Source organism: Camelus bactrianus, chromosome 25 (assembly GCF_048773025.1).
Source record: "Camelus bactrianus isolate YW-2024 breed Bactrian camel chromosome 25, ASM4877302v1, whole genome shotgun sequence".
NCBI classification, from domain to species: Eukaryota; Metazoa; Chordata; class Mammalia; order Artiodactyla; family Camelidae; genus Camelus; species Camelus bactrianus.
The window spans coordinates 26550986-26574466 of record NC_133563.1 but is presented as its reverse complement, the minus strand read 5'-3'; the positions used below and the strand labels follow the sequence as shown (position 1 = coordinate 26574466).

The following is a 23481-nucleotide window of genomic DNA, read 5'->3' as shown; positions in this document are numbered from 1 at the left end:
TCACGAGGGAAACTAGAATATTACCCCCCCCCGAGCATCCAGATTCATTAACTATTCACTCGACTAAATGCTTAACATTTGCCAATTTGTAAGTTCAGTTATTTAAAATGACTACAAATTTGCACAGCCATGTAATCTTGAACTCTGAGGACTGTTCTTTATTGATCATTAACTCTGTCACAAAGTGAGAACTCTGTTTCTTTAGTAATAAACCTAATTACTACCCCCCACCACCCAAAGGTGATGAGTCTTAAGCAGAACACAAATTCTGGGTATTTGAAAGAGCAGACTAGCATTCAATCAATTCACTGTACCACTTCTATCGGTCAGGAATGCAACCGGCTGCCATCGCTTAACCAAAAAGGAATGGATGTTCCTGCCATTACAAGTCCAGATGTGGACAGACTAGGTTCAATACAATGACCCCCAAAGGTCCCAGCTTCTTCCCTCCACGACCAGATTCAACTCTGCCTTTACAAATAGACCTAAAGCCAAGGAAGTGCAACTCTCTGAACACAAGAAGGGAAGAACTTCGCTAGCAAAACAGGACAAAAGCTGATGGGCTGTTTCAGAAAACAACACAACCTCATTTTGGAATTCAAAAGGGAGAGGGAGAGAGGAAAAAAAAAAAAGAAAAATCAGATAATACAACTCTCAACAAAGTAACCAAAATTTTTGGACTTAAATATCATTAAATGGTATTTCAATATCATCCAACTGCTGCAAATGTTATAAGACAGACACAATCAATTTTCAATAAAGTAAAATGGTTAAGGGCAGAAACTCTGCAGTCAAGTCGCTTATGCTCAAATCTCAACTCCCACCACCCACTAACTGTGTGACCTCAGGAAAGCACTTAACTTCACTGAGCCTCAGTAGCTCATGTGTACAATGGGGTTAACAATAGTCCCTACTTCGCAGGATGACAGTTAGGACCAAGTCAGACGTCACATGTAAAAACGGCACAGTGCATGCACATGTTGGAAGCGTGTAACAAATCCAGCTATCATTATCTTCATCAGTTGGACCACCTTCATCATCACCGTATCCTGGCATAGTTCAACAAACATGCAGTTTTTTACCTGCCTGACCATAACAACTGAGGTCTTTCTGCTCTGTGTCTTTCAGCAAGTCACAGAAAGAAAAGCAATATAGAAAGAAAAGTCGAGAAGCCCTCCGACCAGGATCTTCTCATTTCCTGGACCCTCAGACAATTTAAATATACATCCTTTTATTTTCTTCCAAACGTTCCTCACAAATATTTAGCAAGAATCTGATAAAAGCTTTCAATCCTCAGGCACATACATTTTCCATGGAATCGCAGAACATTAACCAAATCTCTGAAGGCCATCTGCGGACTTGCCCTGGCACAGAGGCAGGAAGAGAGAGGACACCAGCCTGAGGTACAGTCACGTTTTAGAGAAAGGCTATTCCTCAAATCGACTTAACTAAATTTAAACAGCTTACAAAAATTCAATTCCTTCAAGACGATGTTAATAGCAATGCTGGTAAATTATGAGTACATTCTGCTTAGGAAAGCAGAAAAGTACAAAATACACTTTAAAATCTGAAAAATTAGCTCCAATTATCTGAAAAACCTCCTAATGCAACAAATTTCATTCCCCAAATAATTAAAGAAAGTATTACTAGAATACCAATAAATTTAGAGAAAAAACAAATACACAGGGCGGCAGTACGCGTCTAACTGCCCAGACACCACATGTTGTATCATAACAGGGAAAGGTGCTAATTTCAAATAAGCTAGGAAGTTGAACAGGGGTGATCATCCACATAGGAATATGCAACCGACAGGAAACAAAACAAAACACATCATCACCCAAGTTCTTGGGAGCAAGAATTCCCTTTACCAATGATTTAATAATATAGTGACAAGAAAATGGCAGCACAAAGTGAGAAAACGGTATCTAAGTGATCATCACCACCTATTTTATCAAAACTCATGCTAATTTGTGATGAAACTGAGCCACTCAAAAAATCAGCAGAAAGACTATGTAATCTCATAAGGCTAAAAGGGAAAGGGGATATTTCTGCTGTGCAGATAGTTCATGGTCTTTTCCACTTGCCCTTCTGCACTTTAGTTTCTCCCAATCCACTGAGTGTTGTGCAACAAAATAGACAACTCAAATGCAAACCAAATGACTAAATAATTGTTAACATTTACTGAGCACTTATTAAGTATCAATGACGGCTCTATGTAATCTGTACTATCTCATTTCATCCCCACAACAATGCCATCTACAAGTGAGAAATCTAAGAGGTTACAGAACTTGTCCAAGGTCACAAAAATAAGTGATGGCGCTAGGATAAGAACCCAGGCATTCTGCATGCACCATTCTGCACTCTTACATTACATATCCTGCTTATACCATAGTGTGGGTGTAAGATCAGATGCCAAGCACACAAATCAAATCCTCATCATCTCAACTGTAATGTCTTAGCTGAACTTACTTTTTCACCTGAGCTACTGAAATAATCTCGTTAGCCAGTTGAGGCATCTCCTCCCTCCAAGGCGTTCTCAGTATTGCCAGGAGGTTATTTTTCTAAAATTGGATTTTACCATGTTCTTTCTCTATTTTAAACCTCCAACGAGATAAGTCCTGACTCCCTGCAAAGCATTACCTTTTAGGCCCTCAATGTTCACTTCACGGTCGAATAACATAAACATGTCTTTCTTTCCAGCCAAACCATAAACAACTTGAAGGGAGAAACCTTTATTAATCTTTGTAGTGTTTAGCTAACATGGTCAATGAATTACTGATTTAGCTGGACTCAAACCTAAAATGCCTTAAACAGACTTCCAGACTCATTCATCTTTGTTCCCCTCTTCACATCACAGGCCCTTTGAAGCTCTGACCCTCAAATTTCTAACTGCTGGCTATTGTTTATGATAGCTATTGAATAAACACTATGCTAAGAGGGCTTTGCAAATATTATCTTATTTAACTCCAACAATCTTATCAAGTGGGCATTTTTACCCTGATTTTACAGATAAAAAATTACAAGTTCAAAGAAATTACCTCTTTGAGCAAGTTACAGAACTAAGGCTGGAACTGGGACTGGAGCCCATATCAGGCTGATTCTAAGCCTTGTAATTAAGTGGCGATATTGACTCTGCCTCCTAACAGTCTTTCGTCTATTGTTATAGGCGAGTCACCTTCAAACTTCCTTAAATACCAGGTGTTTGTCTACTCACAGGGTCCTTAGACAGCACCTCAGTCTAGCATCCCATGAAAACTGCCCCCTAACAAGCGCCTGCTGAATGACTCCAGCGAGGGTCAATCTAGGCATTCTCTCTGAAGGGAGTTTCCCACATCACCTAAGTCCTGCTCACAAGCACTCCAATTCAGTCTCAAACCAGCAGTTTCCAGGGTGTAGTCCCTGAGACCCTTTCATGAGCTCCATAGGGTCAAAACTATTTTCCTAATAATCATTAGAGCTACAACAGAGTAGTCACTACAGAGACCACATGTCCCACAAAGCAGAAAATATTTGCTATCTGACCCCTTATGGAAAAACTTTGCCAATCCCTGCTTTACAGCATGAACCTTTCAAAAAACGATGCTTACATTTCTTTTCAACTGATACAGAGGATGTTGTATTTTGCATCAAAATATATTTCTTATTAAAAAAAACAGGCAAACAAAAAACAAACCTCATACCAAAAATACTCATAAGCCTTCAAAGAAAATCCTGAAAAAAACTGATACAATCCTCCAGGAGACTTATGTACCAGCTCTTCTGGCTTATAGTGTAAGATCTTATTATGAGTTTCCCAAAAACTCAACAACATAATATACACAAGCAGCAACAGACAAAGGTAACAGAATTAGCAGACAAGGATATTAAAACAGCTATTATAAATATGCTCCATATACTCACGAATATAGAAGAAAACATGAGAGAAATGGAAGAGACAAGTAAGATTCCATTTAATTCTTTTTTATGTCTCTTAATGCTGAAGAATACAGTCTCTGAAATTAAAGATTCCCTGGACAGACTTAGGAGATTAGACATTTCAGAAGATAGGACTAATGAATCTGAAGACAGCAAAAGAAACTATTCAAACTGAAGCCAGCAAGAAAAAAAGACTGGAAAAAAATCACCCAAGCTTCAGTGACTTAAGGGATATTACCAAGCCATCTAACATACATATAATTGGTGCCCCAGAAGGAGGAGAGGGGAGAGACAGAAAAAGTATTTGAAGAAATACTAGCAGAAATATTTTCCAAATTTGATCAAAACTGTAAGCCTACAAATCCATAAAGCTCAAAGAACACCAGACAGAATAAACCAAGAAAATCATACCAAACCACATTACAATCAAATTGCTGAAAAACAGTGATATTAAAAAGAAACCAAGAGATTATGTTGCTCCCCTGCCTCTATATGTCATATAAAATAAAAACAACTCTATTTTAAAATGTTTTTTATTTTTGTTTTCTGTTTCTTTCGGGGGTTTTTTTCTTAGAAACTATTTTGTTTTGTTTTTATTTGTTCGCTTTCTAAAAATGTAAGCAACCTTAATCCAAAAAAAGCAAATAATATCTTTTAGATCTTCTGATCAAAAATTTTGGTCAAGTTCAACAAAACCCAACTTCTCTCATTTTTTCTAGAGGCATTCCTTTACCAGTACCACTAGCATCAGCTTAGTCGGTCTACCAAGTAATTAAGCGTAAACAAAATACAGTTAAACTACTGGAAAATATCATATTGCTCTATACTGCACAATTCACAAATGTCACATACTTTTGATTGTATGCTCCTTGGGGTCAGAAACCTTCATGGTTCGGCCCACAGATTTCTAGTGCAGTTTCTAGTGGCACGTAAGTGTTTGAACACATATGGATGGGCCAATCTTATTTCATCCTCAGTACATCCCTCTGTGGTATGTAGAACAAGGTGAGAAAACAGATGCCCAGAGGGATTAAATGATTGTCCCAAGGTTACCCAAAAGGTGAGCAGTAACTCAGATCACTAGAGCAATGCAACCACACAAGCTGACCCCAAAGTAGACACAAAACAAATAAGTTTTAATTATTACTTACTCTGAGTTTCCACAAGATCCAAAGCAACACTAGAAGCTGTGTCCATTCCAGAACTGATGCAGGACTGGAAGTTTTTCAAGGAGGAGAGAGCAGATTCTATACCGCTGAAGGATATAAAACCAGTTGAACCAGAACTTGAACTGGAACGCCCTGGCATCTTGAAATTATTACCTAAGTTTTCAAACACAATGAAACGAGATTTATGAATAAGAATAGTAACTGCATAGGAAAACAGAACCACTGCAAGCATCCCTGTGAATGTATCCAATATCCCCCAAGTGCTACACGATTATCTACATGCTATATGCCTTGAAAGGATATCAAAGCATTGTGCGACCATCTGGGCCACCAAACCCAACAGATGCACTTCAATACATAGAAAAGGTAAGTGTCCTCATTTTTTAAAGGAGGGAGAATACTCTCTTGCAAAAGATTCCTTGATTCTATGAAGAACTGAACAACAGCACAGTTCCTAAAAACCTAAAATATTAATAGGTCAGAAAAAGTAGAAAATGCTCATATGATACACTTTTTCTAAAAAATGAAACAGCAGCAATAAAATAGTTCAATCAAGGAGGATTTTGAAAATTTGTAATTTTCAACTTAATCTGACATATATGCATATTGAATTCTGAAAACTATAAAAAAAAATATTTACTCCTGACAGTTCCTCTGGGTTCTAACAGACTTATAGACTTGGTGAGATCCCACATCCTGTGTCAGAAAAAAAAAGAAAGTGTCTATATCTTCTGGTAGCTCAACCACTGTAATAGCTTCACTTATTACCTTCATATTAAAACACTCCCTAATCTGTATCTTCAACTACCAACTCTTAAAGCTTTGGACTACTTCTGTAAAGATGCCTTCAAAAAGATACCTTGCTTAATTCAAAAACCACCTGAAATTCAATCCACTGAAACCAACTAGAAAAGTGGAGAGAATGACACAGGCTTAGAGGGAAGTCTGTATGGTAGCAGGAAAAATGGGATTTTCTTAGAATCATACAGCCATAGCACGAATTCAGGCTCTTCCACTTTACACTGAGTGACCACGGACAGGTGGCTTCAACATCTCTGAACTGTCCAGTATCCCTGCCACTTCCATCCTCTCCACTGTCACCACCTTCACCTCACATCTGCATTACTACAGTAGTTTCTCAATTATTGGCCCCCTTTAATTAAATTCATTCATTCAACAAATAGGCCTGACAAACATTAGACTCATTAAAAAAAAGACACGGTATAAAAAAGAGAAGGTCACAGAGAAGATGCTTAAGATGCTGATTTCTATTTCTGAGGTATCAGTCTACCACAAACAGCCACAATACAACTCATCATCAACTCAAACCATTCAATTAACAAATATTCAGTAAGTACGTGTTGGTGCACAGTGTAGAGGGTCTTAACGCAGGATAAAGGTCCAGTTGGACCTGAGGTCTTAAGCTTTATCTGTTTTTTCAAATTTATCTTAAAAATCAAGACCTGAAGCAAATATGGCAAAATGTTACAGGTGTTAAAATCCAGATGATGTAACAAGGATTCTCATTATATTATCTTCTGGGGACTTCCTGTGGTGTTAAAATTTCACACCAAGGGAGAAAGAAGATACGACTATGTATCTGAATGAAAAGCCAATCACGTTGTTTTCAATGTGTGTGTTTTGGTGAAACAGAGTGTTCATTTACAATCTCACTTTCTTACACCAAACAAATTAGGACGGTTAACACAATATGAACACGAACATATGCAATAAGATGGTAAATATATAAATTCATAAAAACCAGGACCAAAAAACAGATTAAAGGAAAACCAAACACATGAGAAAATCAGAATGTTATCATACAAGCTTTAGGATTACACACAGTACCATATCTGTAACTACAAATTTGGCTGTGAGACTTCCTAACAAGCAAAAACAAAAAGTGAAAATTACAGTATTCTCTTTCTGCATAAAGTACACCAACAACTTAGGAAAAAATAAGGATTTCCATGGCAATAAAGGCAGCCTGGGTCATCACATATCAGCTAGAGCCACACTGCAAAATATCCTCAATAATATCCTTGCAATATAGCAATAGTAAGCTTCCGAGCACCGTTTCTTAGATTATGTCTCAGGGTAAGTGAACAACAGGATACAGGTGGCAGATTCCAGCCCATTGCCCACCAAACCCATCTCCTCTTCAGCATGGCTGCACAGCTGGACCACAGCCTTCCTTGCAGTTAGGTATAGTTGTGAAACAGGGGCCGTTTCCAGGCCCAGCCCAGAAAAAACCACACTGTCTCGCCACACTTTCCCACTTGACAGCTTGAAACAGGCAAGCAATGCCTAAGAAGCCACATGCTGAAGATGGAGAATCACCAAATGGAAGGAGCCTAGGTTCCTACATCACTGCTCGGAGGAACGCTGCTCACCAATCAGGCTCCAAGCATGAAAGACACAAAAACTTCAATTGTGCAAAGCCATTTAGATTTGGGGGTATACCTATTACAAACCCACCATTACTCAAAAAACACAATCCTGCAAGGATCAAATGATGGTCCAAGTATTCAGTTTCCCAGTCAATCTTGATTCTAGTGTAAGTCTAAACTGTCTAGAGCAGCATTGTCTACTAGAACTTTCTGCCATGACAAAAATATTCTGTAATCTGCATTGTCCAATATAGAAGCCACTAGACCCGTGTGACTACTGATTAGCAGTGATTACTGACAGTCACCATAGCATGACTACCAATGTGGTTAGCATGACTGAGGAATTGAGTTTTAAATTTTATTTAATTTAAAAAAATTTTTATTTAATTTTAATCAATTTAAATTGAAATAGCCACATGTGCCTAGTGGCTACTACACTGGACAGCACAGTTCTAGAAACACAATTTCCAAAGTGTACTCTCTCTCTCTGTATATATATATATATATATATATATATATATATATATATATATATATATATATATATACACACACCAATTAGGGGGTAAGCAAGAGGGCGCAAAGCCACAGTATAAACAGGACATATCTTCCTGGAATATTCGTTTTACTTAAAGATAACATGAAACATGTTTATACTAAAATAAACATCAGCCATGTTACAGAGTAGAATATGGAGGCAATACTAGTGGGGTTAACTACTAAAAAGTCTAGCAAGGGTTAAACATGCAGCCTCTGGAGCCAGACTACATGAGTTCAAAGCCTGATTCTGCCATGTAAGTAGCTGAATGACTTGAGGCAAATTATTTGACCTCTCATTTTTCCATTCTGTAAAATGGGAATGATCCAGTGCCTACTTCAACGATACTTAGGAGGACTGAATGAGTTCATACACATAATAAAACACTCAGAATAATGCCTGGCATATAGTTTTTTTAAATGAGAGCAGATATTACTATCAACTTCATGATTATAATACTGGGAGCAGCAATACAGAATGGTGCTTCAGTGAATGGACCCTGGACTTGAATGCCTGGAAATTCCCTCTTGTCTACATCACTTAAAACTGCATGGCTCTGGTTAAGTTGCTTAATGTCTCTATCTTCAGTTAGCTCCTGGGTAAAAAGGAGATAATCATATCTACTCACAGCATCACTGTAAGGATAAATTAAATTGTGTAGTTTTCTCAAACTTGTCTGATCTTAAGAATCACTTGAAATACTTACTAAAAATACAGATTAGTGGATACTACCTCATATCTATTGAATCGGAGTCTCTAGTGGATACTTTGAGGAAACTGTACTTTTCTGAAGCACCCCAAATAATTCTCAGTATTAAACAAGTATGGAGAACACTGAGATAATTGTGTCCCCTGCCAAATTCACATGTTTACCCTAACTCCCAATGTGATGACATTCAGAGATGGGGCCTTTGGGAGAGGATTAGGTTTAGTGGAGCCCTCATGATGGGATCAGTGACATTAGAAGCAGAAGAGACACCAGGGCTTGCTCTCTCTCCATCTTGTGAAGATTCAGCAAGGTGGCTGTCTGCAGACCAGGACGAGAGTCCTCACCAGTATCCAACCGTCCCAGCACTGTGATTTCTAGTCTCCAAAACTGGGAGAAATAAATTTCTGTTGCTTAAGCCACCAGTCTGTGGTGCTTTTCAATGGCAGCCGGAGTTGACTAAGATGTAATGTATACAAGGATGAATACAATCCAGGATAAATGAAGAGCTACCACATGGTAGCCATCCTTCCTATCTGAATGCAAAATTCACATTACTCCAGGAAAACTTTCCACTTGCAGAGAGGTAGGAAAACTCCCTCCTGTAATTTTTAAGTATCAAGGGGAAAGATCCAGATAAGGCAGCAGAGAGAATGAATGGAGAGGAAAGATGGAATAAATGCACTTCTCCCTGTTTCCCCCACTAAGTGCAGCTAAGCACATAATTCACAGGACAACCCCCCCCCCAATAAAAAATCATCTGCCCTGAAATGTCAATAATGTAGTGGTTAAGAAACCCTGGTTTAAACGAACCCCCTCTTGGAGGTTTCCCCAGGTAACAGTGATTGTTTTGTTCTCTGTACCTAGGGTCTCAAAGAAAGTTTAAAACAAGGCTATGCACTTCCTGAGTTTTTCCCTAGCATGTTGTTGCCTCCCCTAACAGGTCCTGTCTTAGTCCTTTGGTGCTGCTGTAACAAAATACCACAGACACAGTAATTTACAAACAACAGAAACATTTCTCACAGTTCTGGAAGCTGGGAAGTTCAAGATCAAGGCACTACCACAGTGGCATTCCGGTGAAGGCCTTCTTCCTGTGGTTCACAGCCACGGCCTTCTAGCTCTGTGTCTTCACATGGCAAGGGGGCTCTAAAGGTACTAATCCGACTATGAGGTTCCATCCTCATGACCTAAGCACCTCCCAAAGGCCCTACCTCCTAAGACCATCATCACACTGGCACTAGGAATTCAACATATAAATTGAGGGGGGTGTGGGGTTAAAATATTTAGACCATAGCAGATCTATAAGATTCTCTGTAGGTGGGGCCAGTTATTAGCTAAAAATAAAATAAATAAAATAAAATACTTTTCTACTCTTCCCTCCACTCATCTTTCTGTACAGCAAGTGGTGAACACAGAGCAAACAATTTAGATACTGTGCTGGCCTCCTTTAAATCCATAAGGGCCTATACAAGTTCAGCCAGAGCTGTATCTCCTTCTTCAACATGCAAGGTTACATCTTTCTTTATGAAGCTTTCTCTTGTCCAAGGAGCAACTGCTTGTTCTCTTTCATGCTTGCTCGCTCTCGCGCGCGCGCGCGCTCTCTCCCCCTCTCCCTCCCTCTCTTGCACTCATACAACTTCCATTATAAAGCTCATCACAACCATTTGCTCACATGCCTGCCACTCCTTCACCCCGGCAACAACTTACACTAGAATTCTGACATGTTCTACACAACATAAAACAGCTCATCACACAAAACGGGAGATCAGTAAAGATTTGGGAAAGGTATATCAATAACAGAAACCACCATTTCCAGGTTCCCTACAGTGTGCCATACACTGGGCCTCTGCGCTTCATTCCCATTATCGTTAATCCTCAAACTATTTACAGGAGAAAAAAGGAAATGACGCCCAGATAGCTTCTTTAAACGAACTGTCCAAGGCCCCGCTGTGAAAGCCCGCCCAAACCAGATTTACTTAGGTCAAGAATTCGTGATCTTTGCCCCCACACACTGCTGAAGGATGGAGAGATGGCGTCTCGGAGAGGCAGGTAAACCGCTCCAGCCTCATTGCTGTGGCGTGAAAAAGAACCAGAACCATAACCCAGGTCCACCTACTGCAGCTCGGGACACCCGCGGAGCGCCCGAGAGAAAGGCGACACCCTCCGTCACCCTCCCCATCGCCATCCCCTGCTCCTGCCTTACCTGGCTGCCGGATCCAGCTCCGTCTGACTGCGCCCTGATTTCCCACACCCGGACCCCAACTCCTTCCTTAACTCCCTTCCCTCGGTGCAGAAGCGGCGAGCGCGGGCTCAGACGTCATCAGTCGTCGCCGGCTAGTGGTCACGTGACGCCCCGCCCTGCTCGCCGCCCCTTTGTCATGTGACTGCCGAGGGAGCCAGGGGCGGAAGCCGGGGTCTGGCCGGCTTTCTTTAAAGGCCAGCGATAGAAGGGGAGCCCCGCGGAGACGGAGGGGTGGGGGCCGGGGTGCTGACTCCGCGCGCGACCGCCGGCCCTGCGTGTGCGCCCTGGCGCGGCCGGGGTGACAGGTGAGTCGAGGCGGTGTGCGCGCGCCGCATCCTTTCACGTCCCCTGTCCCCTCCCCCTCCCCAGGGCTGGGCGGCGCTGACCTGGGGGGCTTCTGCGGCTTGGGGTGGGGGACCTGGCCGGGAGGACTGAGGGTTTTCCTGGGGCTGCAGCTCCGGTCCAGGCTCTGGATCGCCACTCATGCGGAAACAATTTTCCACGCCGATTTGGCGCTTTAGGAGGTGATGTTCAGCTGCTCAGCCCGCGTCTGATCCTTCCAAGTTTCTGGGAGCAGTGGTGTGTGGACGTCGTTAGACCTCCATTTACTCTCGAGAAAACTGAGTAGCTGATGGGGGCTTTACAATCTGACGGACCTGGGTTTGAATTACGGTTCTGCCAGGAGCTGTGACTTCGAGCAAGACGTTGTTCCTCTCTGCACCTTTATCCCCCTACCTATGACATGCCAAAGTCCTTTGCATTTCGAAAAATAGTTCTGAGGGTCCTGATTTATCAAGGGAGGGGGAGGCTTTACTGCCTCTGCCCACAACAAGGAACACCTTCCGGTTTTTCTTCTTTTTCAGGATTCATGAATCAGACTAGAGTGATTAGGCTCTTTTCAGAGCTTTTCTAGGAGAAATAATGCCAATCACTTTTATCTTGACCAACAACCACTATATTTTGTTCCTGATAATGGATTGGTGGAGACCAGTGCTTCCTTTATAGAACTTTTATGAAAGGATAAAAATAGAACTACTTCTTTCCTCCTCTGAGTAGGGTAAAAGAATGGCTTGTCCCAGGGCAATTTAATTTCCTTGAGACTTCAGTTCTGTTCTCACTGACTAATTGATATGGTGCCATACTTCATTCTTGAAAGCATCTCTTGTCTAGGATTACTTTCCAAAGTAAGAAATCACAATTCCAGGCCAAATTCTTGAAAATGAAATTATGACTACTTTTCTGGGTGTCTTGTAGAAAAAAAATTAGGAAATTGAGTGGGATCTCTGGTTTCATTTTATGCCAAATGGTTAAGACAACCTATATTGAGAAAAGTGGACTTTGTGAGTTTTCTTCATCCCTAACACAAGAACCTCTAAATGGAAAATTTAACATAGTCGCTACTACTGTTTATTTGCACCTCATCCTAGAGTGATTTTTTTTTCATCCCAACTAATCTAACATCTATAAAACCACCTGCCTCTGAGATTGTTGCAACATGATTAGGCATCTTTAATTATGCTTCGTAGATTGTGTTCTTTAGGACCAGTTTTTCAGCCAACAGTGGGGATATTTATCAAATATGCTAGCCAAATAAAATTTTTTTAACATTTTTTATTGATTTATAATCATTTTACAATGTTGTGTCAAATTCCAGTGTAGAGCACAAATTTTCAATTATACATGAACATATATATATATATATATTCATTGTCACAGCCAAATAATATTTTGAACGTTGCCTACAGTGTAACTCTTGGGTAAGGATTTAAGGATTAAAATAAGAGACACATAAAAGTTTTGACTTATGTCATTATCCCAGGCCTAAACATTGTTGATCATGTGCGTGCTCGGTGCTGAATATGTTCATCTGTTTTTGGGAAAGAAAGCAGGTCTTGTTGCTTTGCTTTAAGCTATTTTCTCCATGGCCACATTGTCCTATCTTAGTATCCAAAATTTGGTAGCAGTTAGACCTGTTAATCGTAGCCTCCCCTCCTCTGAATTGAGTCTAGAATTTCATCCTTCTGAGAGCTGGGTTAGTTTGATGGTCTTCATCAGACATCAGGTGACTTGTGTTCCCATTTTCTTTTATTTTCTCCCTTTTCTCGTTTCGTTTTCCAAGCCAGACCATTTCAGTGGAAAAAGTGGAATGAAATTATCCGAAATTCAGCCTATTAGAGTTCAGTGTTGCTTAACAAGGTTCGCAGAGAGAGCTGAAAAGACTTGTTAATAATTTACACCTTAACGTGTAGTGTAGAATACCATCATGAGAAAGAATTCTGGACAATTGTGGCTTCTCAGGAATCCCTGCTATGGGACTCGACTCCCCCTCCCCTCTCTCTGCTTCTTTCCGTCCTGTGCTCATTCACCACCAGCCAAATTCACGACTTTGCTCTTCCTTTGCACATTCCTGTCCTGGGGCCTTAGTACTTACTTATAACTCCTTCCTGGAATGCCCCTCTCCTAGATCATTATCTATTATTAAATAACAAATTACCCTCAAAACCTAGTGGCTTAAGATAATAAATATTTATTGTCTCATTAATGTCTGTGGTCAGGAATCAGCTCTGTGGCTTAGCAGGTGCCTTTGGCTTTGGCTGTTCCAGCCTGTTTGCCCTGGGAGAAGCCAGTTGGGAGGTTGTGAGAGTGTGCTTAGAGGAGCCCATGGGACAAAGGAGTGAGAAACCTGCCAACCACCCCTTGAATGAGCTGGAAAATGGATTCCCCCTACCCTAGTTTGTGTTCACAGCTTGACCGCATCCTCCCCAGAGCCCATGAAAGCCAAGATGGATAGCCAGAAAAAAGAGAGAAATCTCTTCTCTTCACATGCCTCTCTCCTTGTCGCAGGAGGAAAAAATATTTCCTGAAAGGACTGCCATAGATTTCTTCTATTTCATTGGTCAAAACTGAGTCACATGTCTCTAGCTTCATGAGAGGTGGGAAAGTGAGGCTCTGACTGTTTCATCCTCCACAGTAAGAAAGGAGAAGGGTGGGGATTACTGTTGAGGAGCCAACAGTTGCTGCCTCAACATCCTAGTAAGTTAGGACATTTCTAAATATTGAATCAATGGTAGAAACTTCCAAAAGAAAGAAGAAAACCTTGAAGGGTTACACAAAGCTTCCAGGTCATAGATAACTGTACCAGGTAGCTCATGACATGAGTGAACTTTGAAAATGTGCGACAAGCATTAAGGAGTATTTCGCTCTGGCTGCAGAAGAAGTCAGAAATCTTCCCACATTCTGGTTTTAAGTACAGTGAGTCGTCATTATTAAAATATTAGTAAACTGACCACGCATGTAAAATTAGTCCTCACTCAGATACTCCTGTCCAAAACTGTCTATTTGGTCTTAATTCTTGCTGTCGTTGGTCAGCCTTAATTGTAGTATCGTGTTGATAGAGCACAATGCCTGTGCAAAGTGAAAGTGCAAATGCTGGGAAGTGACAGGCCTTCAGGAAGTTGATAAGTAATTCCAGCTTCCACGAAGTTGACAAATGATGCCCTTGCTAAGCAACAAAGATGGTGATATAATCAGCGCTTCAAAAGATAATGATGTGAAAAAGAATTAGGAGAGCCCTGGGGGAAAATGAATGATGCCTTGGAAATTTTTTGAAAAACTTACCATTTTAAAGATCAGGCTATGAAAGACAACTCTGAAGTACAAAATACTGTATTATCAAAATCACAATTTGGCAAAATCAACTTTTGACGTGTTCTTGGTTTGTCCGTTGAATTAGTACAGAGTTGTTGCAATTTTACACTAAATTTTGTTCAGGATAAAAGTTATTTTTAGAAGTTTCAGTGCTGTCATTTCAAGATAATTCCTAATCAAAACTTTCCCACTCTGTAGTATGAAATATTTGTCCCCACGTTAAAGTCACTCTGTCACATTTCTCAGGCACATATTAGTCTCGGTAACAAGGACCTCCCATACGTGACATATGAAAAAACACATTTTTAAAGGTTGTTCCCTCATCTAATTCTAGTGGATTTTAGGACATAGTTATCTTTTCCCAAAGGTACAACAAGGGACACAATTCCTATAAGGAAAATTTAATAATCTGTGCTCAATTTAGGGTACCTTGGAACCACGCATGCCCAGTGGTTTCTTCTCCCAAGCTCACAGATCAGCTCCATCAGGTCTTTTCTCATGGGGAGAAGTGAATAAAGAGTTAAGAAAGAGGCCAAGAGTGTTAATATAGCAAAGTCCCTCCACCAGGAAAACATGAAGAGTGGAAAATAACTCCACTCCCTCCATATCAGAACTCTTTATGTGTTATAATTTTTTAGTGCGTTTGGGAGAAAAGTATTATGTATAAAAGAAAGAAAAAAATTTTAAATGAAGAAGAAAGAAAAAACAAATATAAAAAACAAGAAAGAAAGAACAAAATATAATTTAAAAATTAATAATAATATTATGTGTGTTTCACATGCTTCCTTAAAAAATGGAGATTTTCATGCTTTTTTTTTTTTTTTTTCTGGTTACAGGTTCTTTAATGGAGCAGCCAGTGTATCAGCAGACCTGGTTTCGTCTCATGAGGTACAGACCCCAGTTCTGAAGCCAGTTCCACATTCCCACTGGCCGGGCACGGAGTAGTTGATCATCCTCACAATGTTGGACTTTCTAGCTGAGAACAACCTCTGTGGCCAGGCCATCCTAAGGATCGTTTCCTGTGGCAATGCCATCATTGCTGAACTTTTGAGGCTCTCTGAGTTCATTCCTGCTGTGTTCAGATTAAAAGACCGAGCGGATCAGCAGAAATACGGAGATATCATATTTGATTTCAGCTATTTTAAGGTAATGTTCCTCCATGGTATCTTTACCACTGCCTTTTCTAGAAAAGCATGCTTTCTCTGAGAACTGTGAGACTCTGAGAGGTTAAGTAATTATGGAGAAAGAGTTAAAAAGAAAAGCTTTTCAACCAAATGTAACATCAACTAACTTGAAAATAAGTATATTGTGTGGAAGCCCTAACACAGTATGATCAAATTTTAAAATGATAACTTTGGTATAAGAGATTTCACACTGAAGTACCCCACACTTAAAAGCATGCTCATTGTGGTTACAATTCATATTTATTTCTTTTTTATACCTAGGCTTCTGGTATCTTCATTACTTTCTGTTGCTCTTTCCATTTTTGATATCCTTTTTAAGGCATGAGAACAAATTGTTAAAAGACCATTTAGAAATTGTTAGCAGCCATTCTGTTGGTTTTTGACTCTCTTACTGATGTTTCACATAAATGTGTTTTTCTTCATAGGGTCCAGAATTATGGGAAAGTAAACTGGAAGCTAAGCCAGAGCTACAGGATTTAGATGAAGAATTTCGGGAAAACAACATAGAAATTGTGACCAGATTCTATCTAGCATTTCAGAGTGTGCATAAATATATTGTAGACTTAAACAGGTACTGGCTGGCTTAGTAATAGCTTATTGTGATAGTAAGTAGTGGGGAGCGGAAAGGGACATAACAGAACGTGTACATCTTTCTGAGTTACTAAAGAATTTACTAGCTTATATCATGAATAATTGTCTTTTCCTTCCACTGGTACTAGTTATCTTAAGTATTTTAGAGTTTTATTATAATTTCCTGCTCCTGTGAAGTATTATAATAACCATGGTTTATACAAAGTCATATGGCTTTCAGTCTTGACCATAATCTAGTATATATGAGAAATGAAAAAAAAAAAGGGAGCTTATTTTGGTAGCGTTGGTAACCATAGCCTTCCTTCTTATCCCTAACCATACAATATTCTCTTTTTCTCGCCCTTAAGAATTCATTACTCATTAGCTTTTAAATTAACTGTTGCATGTTCTTATGCCATTGCTCCCAAGATATTTGTAACTCGTAAATCAAGACTAGGAAACATTCCTTTTACTTGGGGTAGCTGTAAGTTATCTGTGGCCCTAGTCACCATGAGTTCCAGCTCACAAACCTGTTCTTAAGAGCACAAATGGCCACGAACTGTTTGACAACCAGAATGCCTGGTACCTTGCCTAATTTTCTACAAGTCTTTACTTTCCTTCTTCAAGGATGTTAACATTTTCATTATCAACGAATAACTTGCTCTGGGGTTTCATTTCTAGGTACCTGGATGATCTCAATGAAGGTGTGTATATTCAGCAAACCTTAGAAACTGTGCTTCTCAATGAAGATGGAAAACAACTTCTAGTAAGTAGTAGTGATCACTGAAAATACAAATTCAAGAATGTCAAATTCAGCATCATTTTTTCCCATTAAGTAACAAATACATACAGCATGTCCTTCTTTTAAGAGAAGCAAAATAAACTGGTAATTATTGTCTGAATTTAGAATACAGTAGACTTTGAACAGAACTACAAGTGAGTAAAGATTATGTGGAGGTTAGGAGCTTCCCCAGTGTAACAATTCTATCTTCTTTATTTTTTTACATCAGAGGTATCAATATCTAGCCTGATACCTAGTCCACTGTGATCACTTAAGAAATGTTTGTCAAATAAGTGAATGACTTAGAGGTAATCATAATATTGGGATTCCATTTTGATATCCCAAGCAAAATATGAAAAATAGGCCAACTGGAAGACAGTCATTGTAAATTTAAAATTCATTTTGCATCAAATTCGCAAAGCTCATTTTTATAGAAGATAAGGACCCTTCCAGGAAAACCTGCATTCTCCTCATAATATAAAGCTTTTAGGAGGAATGGGAGCAAAATGGTCCTTTTAACTGTTATCAGCTTCACTCGGTAAGAATGTGTATGCCTGGGAGTTTGATCATTGTCTTTTTCTCTTCATAGTGTGAAGCACTGTACTTGTATGGAGTGATGCTGCTGGTCATCGACCAAAAGATTGAAGGAGAAATCAGAGAGAGAATGCTGGTTTCTTACTATCGATACAGGTATCCCTGGACTATAAGACTACACCCTCCAAAAGCACTGCTTTAGTAAAATGTAGTGTGGTTTTCCATACTACTTTTATTGTGAGCAGCTGCAGTATGATGTAGAATGTAAAAGTGTAAGATTCTTACCTCTCCTGAACAGAATACATAATATAGAAGTATAACAGTTAATTCTGTTTCGTATCATTGTAATAAATTATGTATCATGTAATCTATATTGTATATAAAATAATTTATATATTATAGATTATTAGAGATATATAGTTGTAGATGGTACCTCAGTTTTTTAAAAAAGTAATCTGAATTTTCTTTACCTTAAAGATAAATTTGGGAATTTTGAAAGTCTAATGACTTTCTAAAATTTTCAACTATTACTCATTGGCAGATGTAAGGAAATGAATGAGTTTTCTGTTGTCATTTTCAGGTTGATAAATTTTGAAAAGTTATCACTCAGGGCCAGGTTGAAAGTGAATCCTTATCCATATGTATGTAGGAACAAAACAACCCCGAGCAACAATAGCGCATACCCCAGTGATGTGTTACATATGTCTGTGCAGAGCTATGACTTCAAGATTTAGGGTCTTAAAAACAGGACCCACCTTAACCAAATATAATTTCAGTCCCTAGCACACAGTTTTTAATTTGTTCAATTAATGAGTCAAAAATCTGGATACAAGGTCCATGTCAGAAATAGCCAAGAGTCAGGGAAGAAACAGTTACTAAGCAGGAGTCAGTTAGGAACTTGGGCTAATGACATGCAGGCTAGAAAGAACCTTTCAAATTTATAAACTAGGACAAAATAAATAGGGCAAAGAGGCAGATCCTCAACAGAGAGGGGCTTTGGGGACGTATGTTTTCAGCAACACTTGGTACTGCTGCCCCCTCAGCAGTAAATTAATCTCCAGCGACTCAGCTGTCTGTTTCCCGTCAGCTTTATCAGTACGTGAGGAGGCTCTCCACCGGCACACGTAATTCATTCACATCAGTTTGCCCGAGCGGTTTTAACACCCATAGCTTTGAAAATGAACTTTGACTGGTCTTGCCTGTGTTTCTGGAAGTACCCAGAAAAGCAAAAATGATAAATAACATGAGAAAGAAGAAGAAGTTTGCTTATCAAGCCCGACGTTGACAATGCAGCTTTGTCCCTTTAGGTACAGCAGCTAATTCATTAGAATCTGAGGATCCGTTACTGAAGAGACACTGAACAATTACCACACAGAGTTGTAGTAAAGGAGATTCTTACATCAGATGGGAGGTCATCTTCAAGTCTAAGATTCTTTAAGTCTCTCTGGGGGATTACTACTCCGAACCACCAGAAAATCACAGATGTTTTGGTAAAATCTCTGTAAAAGATGCAGCTTACCAAGAAAAACCCGTTGGTCTTTCCCACTTGAAATTGACATAATTTTTAAACAAATTTTTTTCAAATTTATGAAATTTTGGTGCAGGTTCACATTCTTTATTCACAATTCTGAAATCTAAAGAGCTCTGACAAAAAGAATGTACATATATACACACACCCACATGGACACAGAGTCACTACTTAGACAGCAAAATCTGACCTAACATGAAGTCATTTGGAGTCAGAACCTGACTAGAGCAGATATGAGGCTATACATAGTCTCTATTTATCTCACTTTTGTGAATATTCATAAATTTTACTGCAGAAATACTGATGTGTCTTGATCACAGAATGTCAACTAAGACCCGACTGGAGTATTACATCATAACTGATATGTGCTCCATATTACTTATATCTGAAAAATGCTGTATTTTGAAACAAACCCAGCCCCAAGGATTTCGAGAAAGGAATCGTGTACCTTAATATAAAACTGCATACATATAAGAACTCATAAGTTTACTGTATCACAGCAGGCTTTTTGAAAATACAATTTTGAATTTTCTTTCATTTTATTTTTCACTGAAGTGTAATTTATTTACGGTGTTAGTTTCAGGTGATAATTTTGAATCTTGAGGATACAAATTGACCCAGGTCATAGCTAAAACTATATAACGTCAAGTTACGATGAAATTCTTCTGCCTTGCTGGATTTGTGCATTTCTAATATGTGCGGATTGTTTGGCTCTTTGTTTCCCTGTGGGAACCTGGCCCAGTGCTGCTCGATCTTCTGCTGATTCGAATATGGATGATATCTGTAAGCTGCTTCGAAGTACAGGTTATTGCAGCCAACCAGGGGCCAAAAGACCACCCAACTATCCTGAGAGTTACTTCCAGAGAGTGCCTATCAACGAGACCTTCATCAGCATGGTCATTGGTCGGCTAAGATCCGATGACATTTACAACCAGGTGGGCATTAAATCTACTATGAAATCTATCTTAATAGTTTAAAAGACTGATTTTGCCTTCCTCCTCAATGACTCCTTCCTTTCCTTCTTTAAAAGAATAAAAGCAGCTGGGAACTATGTAAAACCTTTTGAGCTGGGCTTTGGAATTATAGAGGAAAGAGGGATATTAATTTGGCCAGAATTCGAGATTTCAAAGAGGAGAGATTTGAGCTATCTTTGGAGAGAAGGTGCATTCTTTTAGGCATTCATTTAAGAAGTAATTGTTGAGTGTGCATTACGTCACTCTCCACGTGCTCAGTGCTGGGGCTCCTTGCTGACGAAGGTAGTCCAGGTCCCCACTCCTAATGGGCTTGTAGCTGAAGAAAGAAGGCAAACAACTAAAGGAATGAGAGGAAAGCAAGATAAGTGTTATCTTAGGGGAAGTGCAGGGTGCTGTGAAGCAGAAGATGGGGGCAGCCAGGATTACAACGAGTGAGAAAGGGAATATGCAGACAGCCCAGGCGAAGGAGGCAGCGTGAGCAGGGCTGCAACGATCTGCAGCGTCTGCAAGCTGTCTCACTTCCCTCTCCAGTACATGTATCATTCACTTATTTAAAAGGGCACCAAATCCTTTTGCAAAAATACAAATTGTAATTTGTATACTACAAATCCTTTTGACATCCTTTAAGTAGTAAGGATTATTTGACTTCATTTTCCTGAAGAAAAAAAATAATTTTATGCACTGTAGATATTTTTCTTACCAGAAGAAAATGAAGATTTGGACCTGTGATAAGTGGATATATTGTTACAGAGCATACCTACTCTGTACATTTCTTTAGGTAGCCTGCTAGTTTTTTGTATGACTATCTTAAGTGTAAATAAAAAGAGTTTATTTTGTTGATATTTGTTGGGTTTTTTTTTTTACCTTTTTTATTGAGTAGTAGTAATTTTACAATGTTGTGTCAAATTCCAGTGTAGAGCACAATTTTTCAGTTATACATGAACATACATATATTCATTGTCACATTTTTTTTCGCTGTGAGCTGCCACAAGATCTTGTATATATTTCCTTGTGCTATACAGTATAATCTTGTTTATCTATTCTACATTTTAATGTTGGTTTTTTTAAGGCAACTCAAAATCAGGAGCTGCCTGCAGATACCAGGTCTCCACAGTATTTGCTGCCATTCATTGAGAATTCATATGAACCAGAATCATAGGAGATTTTTCTTCATATACTGCTTTCTCATTTTTTTTTAAATTAGTCTTACAGAATGGACAACATTATCCTCATGTTGCTGATGAGAAACATAAGGCTTAGAGAGTTTAAGTAAAATTTTCGCAAGGTCACATAAGTAGGTAGCAGAACAATAATTTAAATTCAGGCCTGTATCACTTCCAAGCCCACACTGTTTCTTCTCTCATTAATCCTTCTATTAACCCCTCTGCCTCTTAGAAGGTTCATTTTGTCCGTGGCTTAAAGCAGTGTGTTTCAGTTTTCTCCTTGCCCTGCAACTTTGATTAACACAGAGGTTGAGCTGTGGTGATGGTGTGTATCCACCCCTCTCTCTGCCATGCACCTCCCCCATCCCTGGCTGATTGGACCAGGACCCAAGATGGGTCAGATTCCCTACCTCCAAATAATTTGGAACTGGGCCTGAGAAACAGTTTCTGGACATGAGTTTACCCCCAACATGCAGATTTGGAGTTTGGGGCAGTCTCATTCTACCATGTTATAGAGAATGGTCTGGAGAGAAAAAAAAAAAAAGTTGGCCAAACACATCAAGAAGGAAAACAATGAAAGCTTCCTGGTTTACAGCTCCAGGCCCTTCCCGAGACCAGGCCACATTCCTGTGACATTGCTGTGCTTATCCTTGAAATAGTCTTCTCCCTATCTGCTCATGGCCCTTGAGGTGATATGTACTGTGTGCAACTGAAGATTCCTAGTACGGGAGGCGATGGAGCCCTGGGACACAGCAGCTTTTAGAAGTCAGGCAGGAGAACAGCCAGCAAAGCAGATTGAGAAGAGAGCGGCTTCTGGGAAACCAGAGGAGGAGACATTTTCATTCCTCGGAGAACTTAAGTGAGAGTGCTAAAAAGAGGCCATTGACTTGGGTGACTGCGGTTATGAGGGACCTTAGGAAATTCCACTGAGGTGATGGTGGAGGTCAAATGTCAGGGAGTTGAAGAATAAACAGGAAGTGAGAACTAGCAGCAGTGAGTGTGGGATCTGTCAGTTCTAAGTGATGGTCTGGGATGGGAAAGACACAGAAATGGACAACTAGGGGGAGACATGGGATTACTTTTTTTTTTCTTTTTTTAAGAAAGAGTTAGAATGGCAGCCAAGAGAACGTGTTAGAGATAAGAAAGAAAAGGCCCTGGTTATGCCACAATCTGAGAATTGCTCCCGGTGCCCAGGATTCTCAAAGGAGACGGACTTTTGAGAGACTGCTGTGTCCTAGAACTAGGTCATTTATTTGGCCCATGTAAACTCAGCTGCTACCAACACCTGCCTCCCCTGGATCTTGTTTCTCTTGCAGGTCTCAGCGTATCCGTTGCCCGAACATCGCAGCACGGCCCTGACGAATCAGGCTGCCATGCTGTATGTCATTCTCTACTTCGAACCTTCCATTCTTCATACCCACCAAGCAAAAATGAGAGAGATAGTGGATAAGTACTTTCCAGATAACTGGGCAAGTATCACCATTAGTCTTTTCCTCCGTGTACTCTTGTCAGAGAACTGAGTTTTCCATTCTTTTGGTCTGTAACCCAGAGGTCATAATATTGAAATAAATGAGACATAAATGCACCTAAATAAAATGACTTTAAGTATGTTGAGAATTTTGTAAATCATAACATGAAGAAATAATCAGTAAAATTTCCTGAAGAACCTATTTGTTTTTCTTAAATGGATACTCTCAAGGTAAAAGCTTGCGTTAAAATGTGTCTTGCTTTGGCTACTGCGACTGCAACTAAGTTACATAAGCATTTCTTTATTCTTCTCTATTTTATGAATCTAAGCTGGCAGAATTTATCTAACTTGTCATTTTGTGAATAGGAATCTCAGTTTTGTAATAAGCTTAATCTAAGCTAATGTTGATGGGGCCACAAAGGTTTGCATTACTACAAGGATGCACTTGTAGCTTTTTAAACACTTTCACTTAAAAATATTAGTTCTTAAAAGTTTAAAACTTACAATGTACTTGATATGAATGGAGTGGTTTCATTACACATGGAGGTTTTAACAAAGTACAGTGAATTGCATCACATTCTCCGGTAGCAGGTTTTATTTCACACCTTACTTACCAGCTATTGAAACACAGACTGTGATGAGGGACCTGGGTAAGGAGCTTTAATGGTGAG

At 39.5% G+C, this 23481-nt stretch overlaps 2 protein-coding genes across 6 annotated transcripts in view; one reads left to right on the top strand and one right to left on the bottom strand.

Annotated features, from left to right (window-relative positions):
- NSMCE2 (NSE2 (MMS21) homolog, SMC5-SMC6 complex SUMO ligase) overlaps positions 1 to 11067 on the bottom strand; it is a 208544-nt gene extending 197477 nt beyond the window's left edge. For 2 of the 5 annotated variants that reach the window (XM_010972635.3, XM_045508480.2), the window contains exons 1-2: positions 10922 to 11065; positions 5067 to 5237 (exon numbers count right to left, since the gene is read on the bottom strand). In XM_010972635.3, the coding sequence (XP_010970937.1) occupies positions 5067 to 5223 (157 nt within the window). In that variant the 5' untranslated portion in view covers positions 5224 to 5237; positions 10922 to 11065. Of the gene's footprint in view, positions 1 to 5066; positions 5238 to 10921 lie in introns of all 5 variants that reach the window. The other 3 variants (XM_074353056.1, XM_074353055.1, XM_010972636.3) reach the window with 3 other exon arrangements.
- A 41-nt stretch (positions 11068 to 11108) lies between these two features.
- The window catches only part of WASHC5 (WASH complex subunit 5), a 45136-nt gene continuing 32763 nt past the window's right edge, over positions 11109 to 23481 (top strand). The window contains exons 1-7 of the mRNA XM_074353049.1: positions 11109 to 11265; positions 15445 to 15754; positions 16218 to 16363; positions 17044 to 17128; positions 17733 to 17833; positions 19948 to 20140; positions 22659 to 22811. Coding sequence (XP_074209150.1) covers positions 15569 to 15754; positions 16218 to 16363; positions 17044 to 17128; positions 17733 to 17833; positions 19948 to 20140; positions 22659 to 22811 — 864 coding nt within the window. The 5' untranslated portion in view covers positions 11109 to 11265; positions 15445 to 15568. The remainder of the gene's footprint in view (positions 11266 to 15444; positions 15755 to 16217; positions 16364 to 17043; positions 17129 to 17732; positions 17834 to 19947; positions 20141 to 22658; positions 22812 to 23481) is intronic.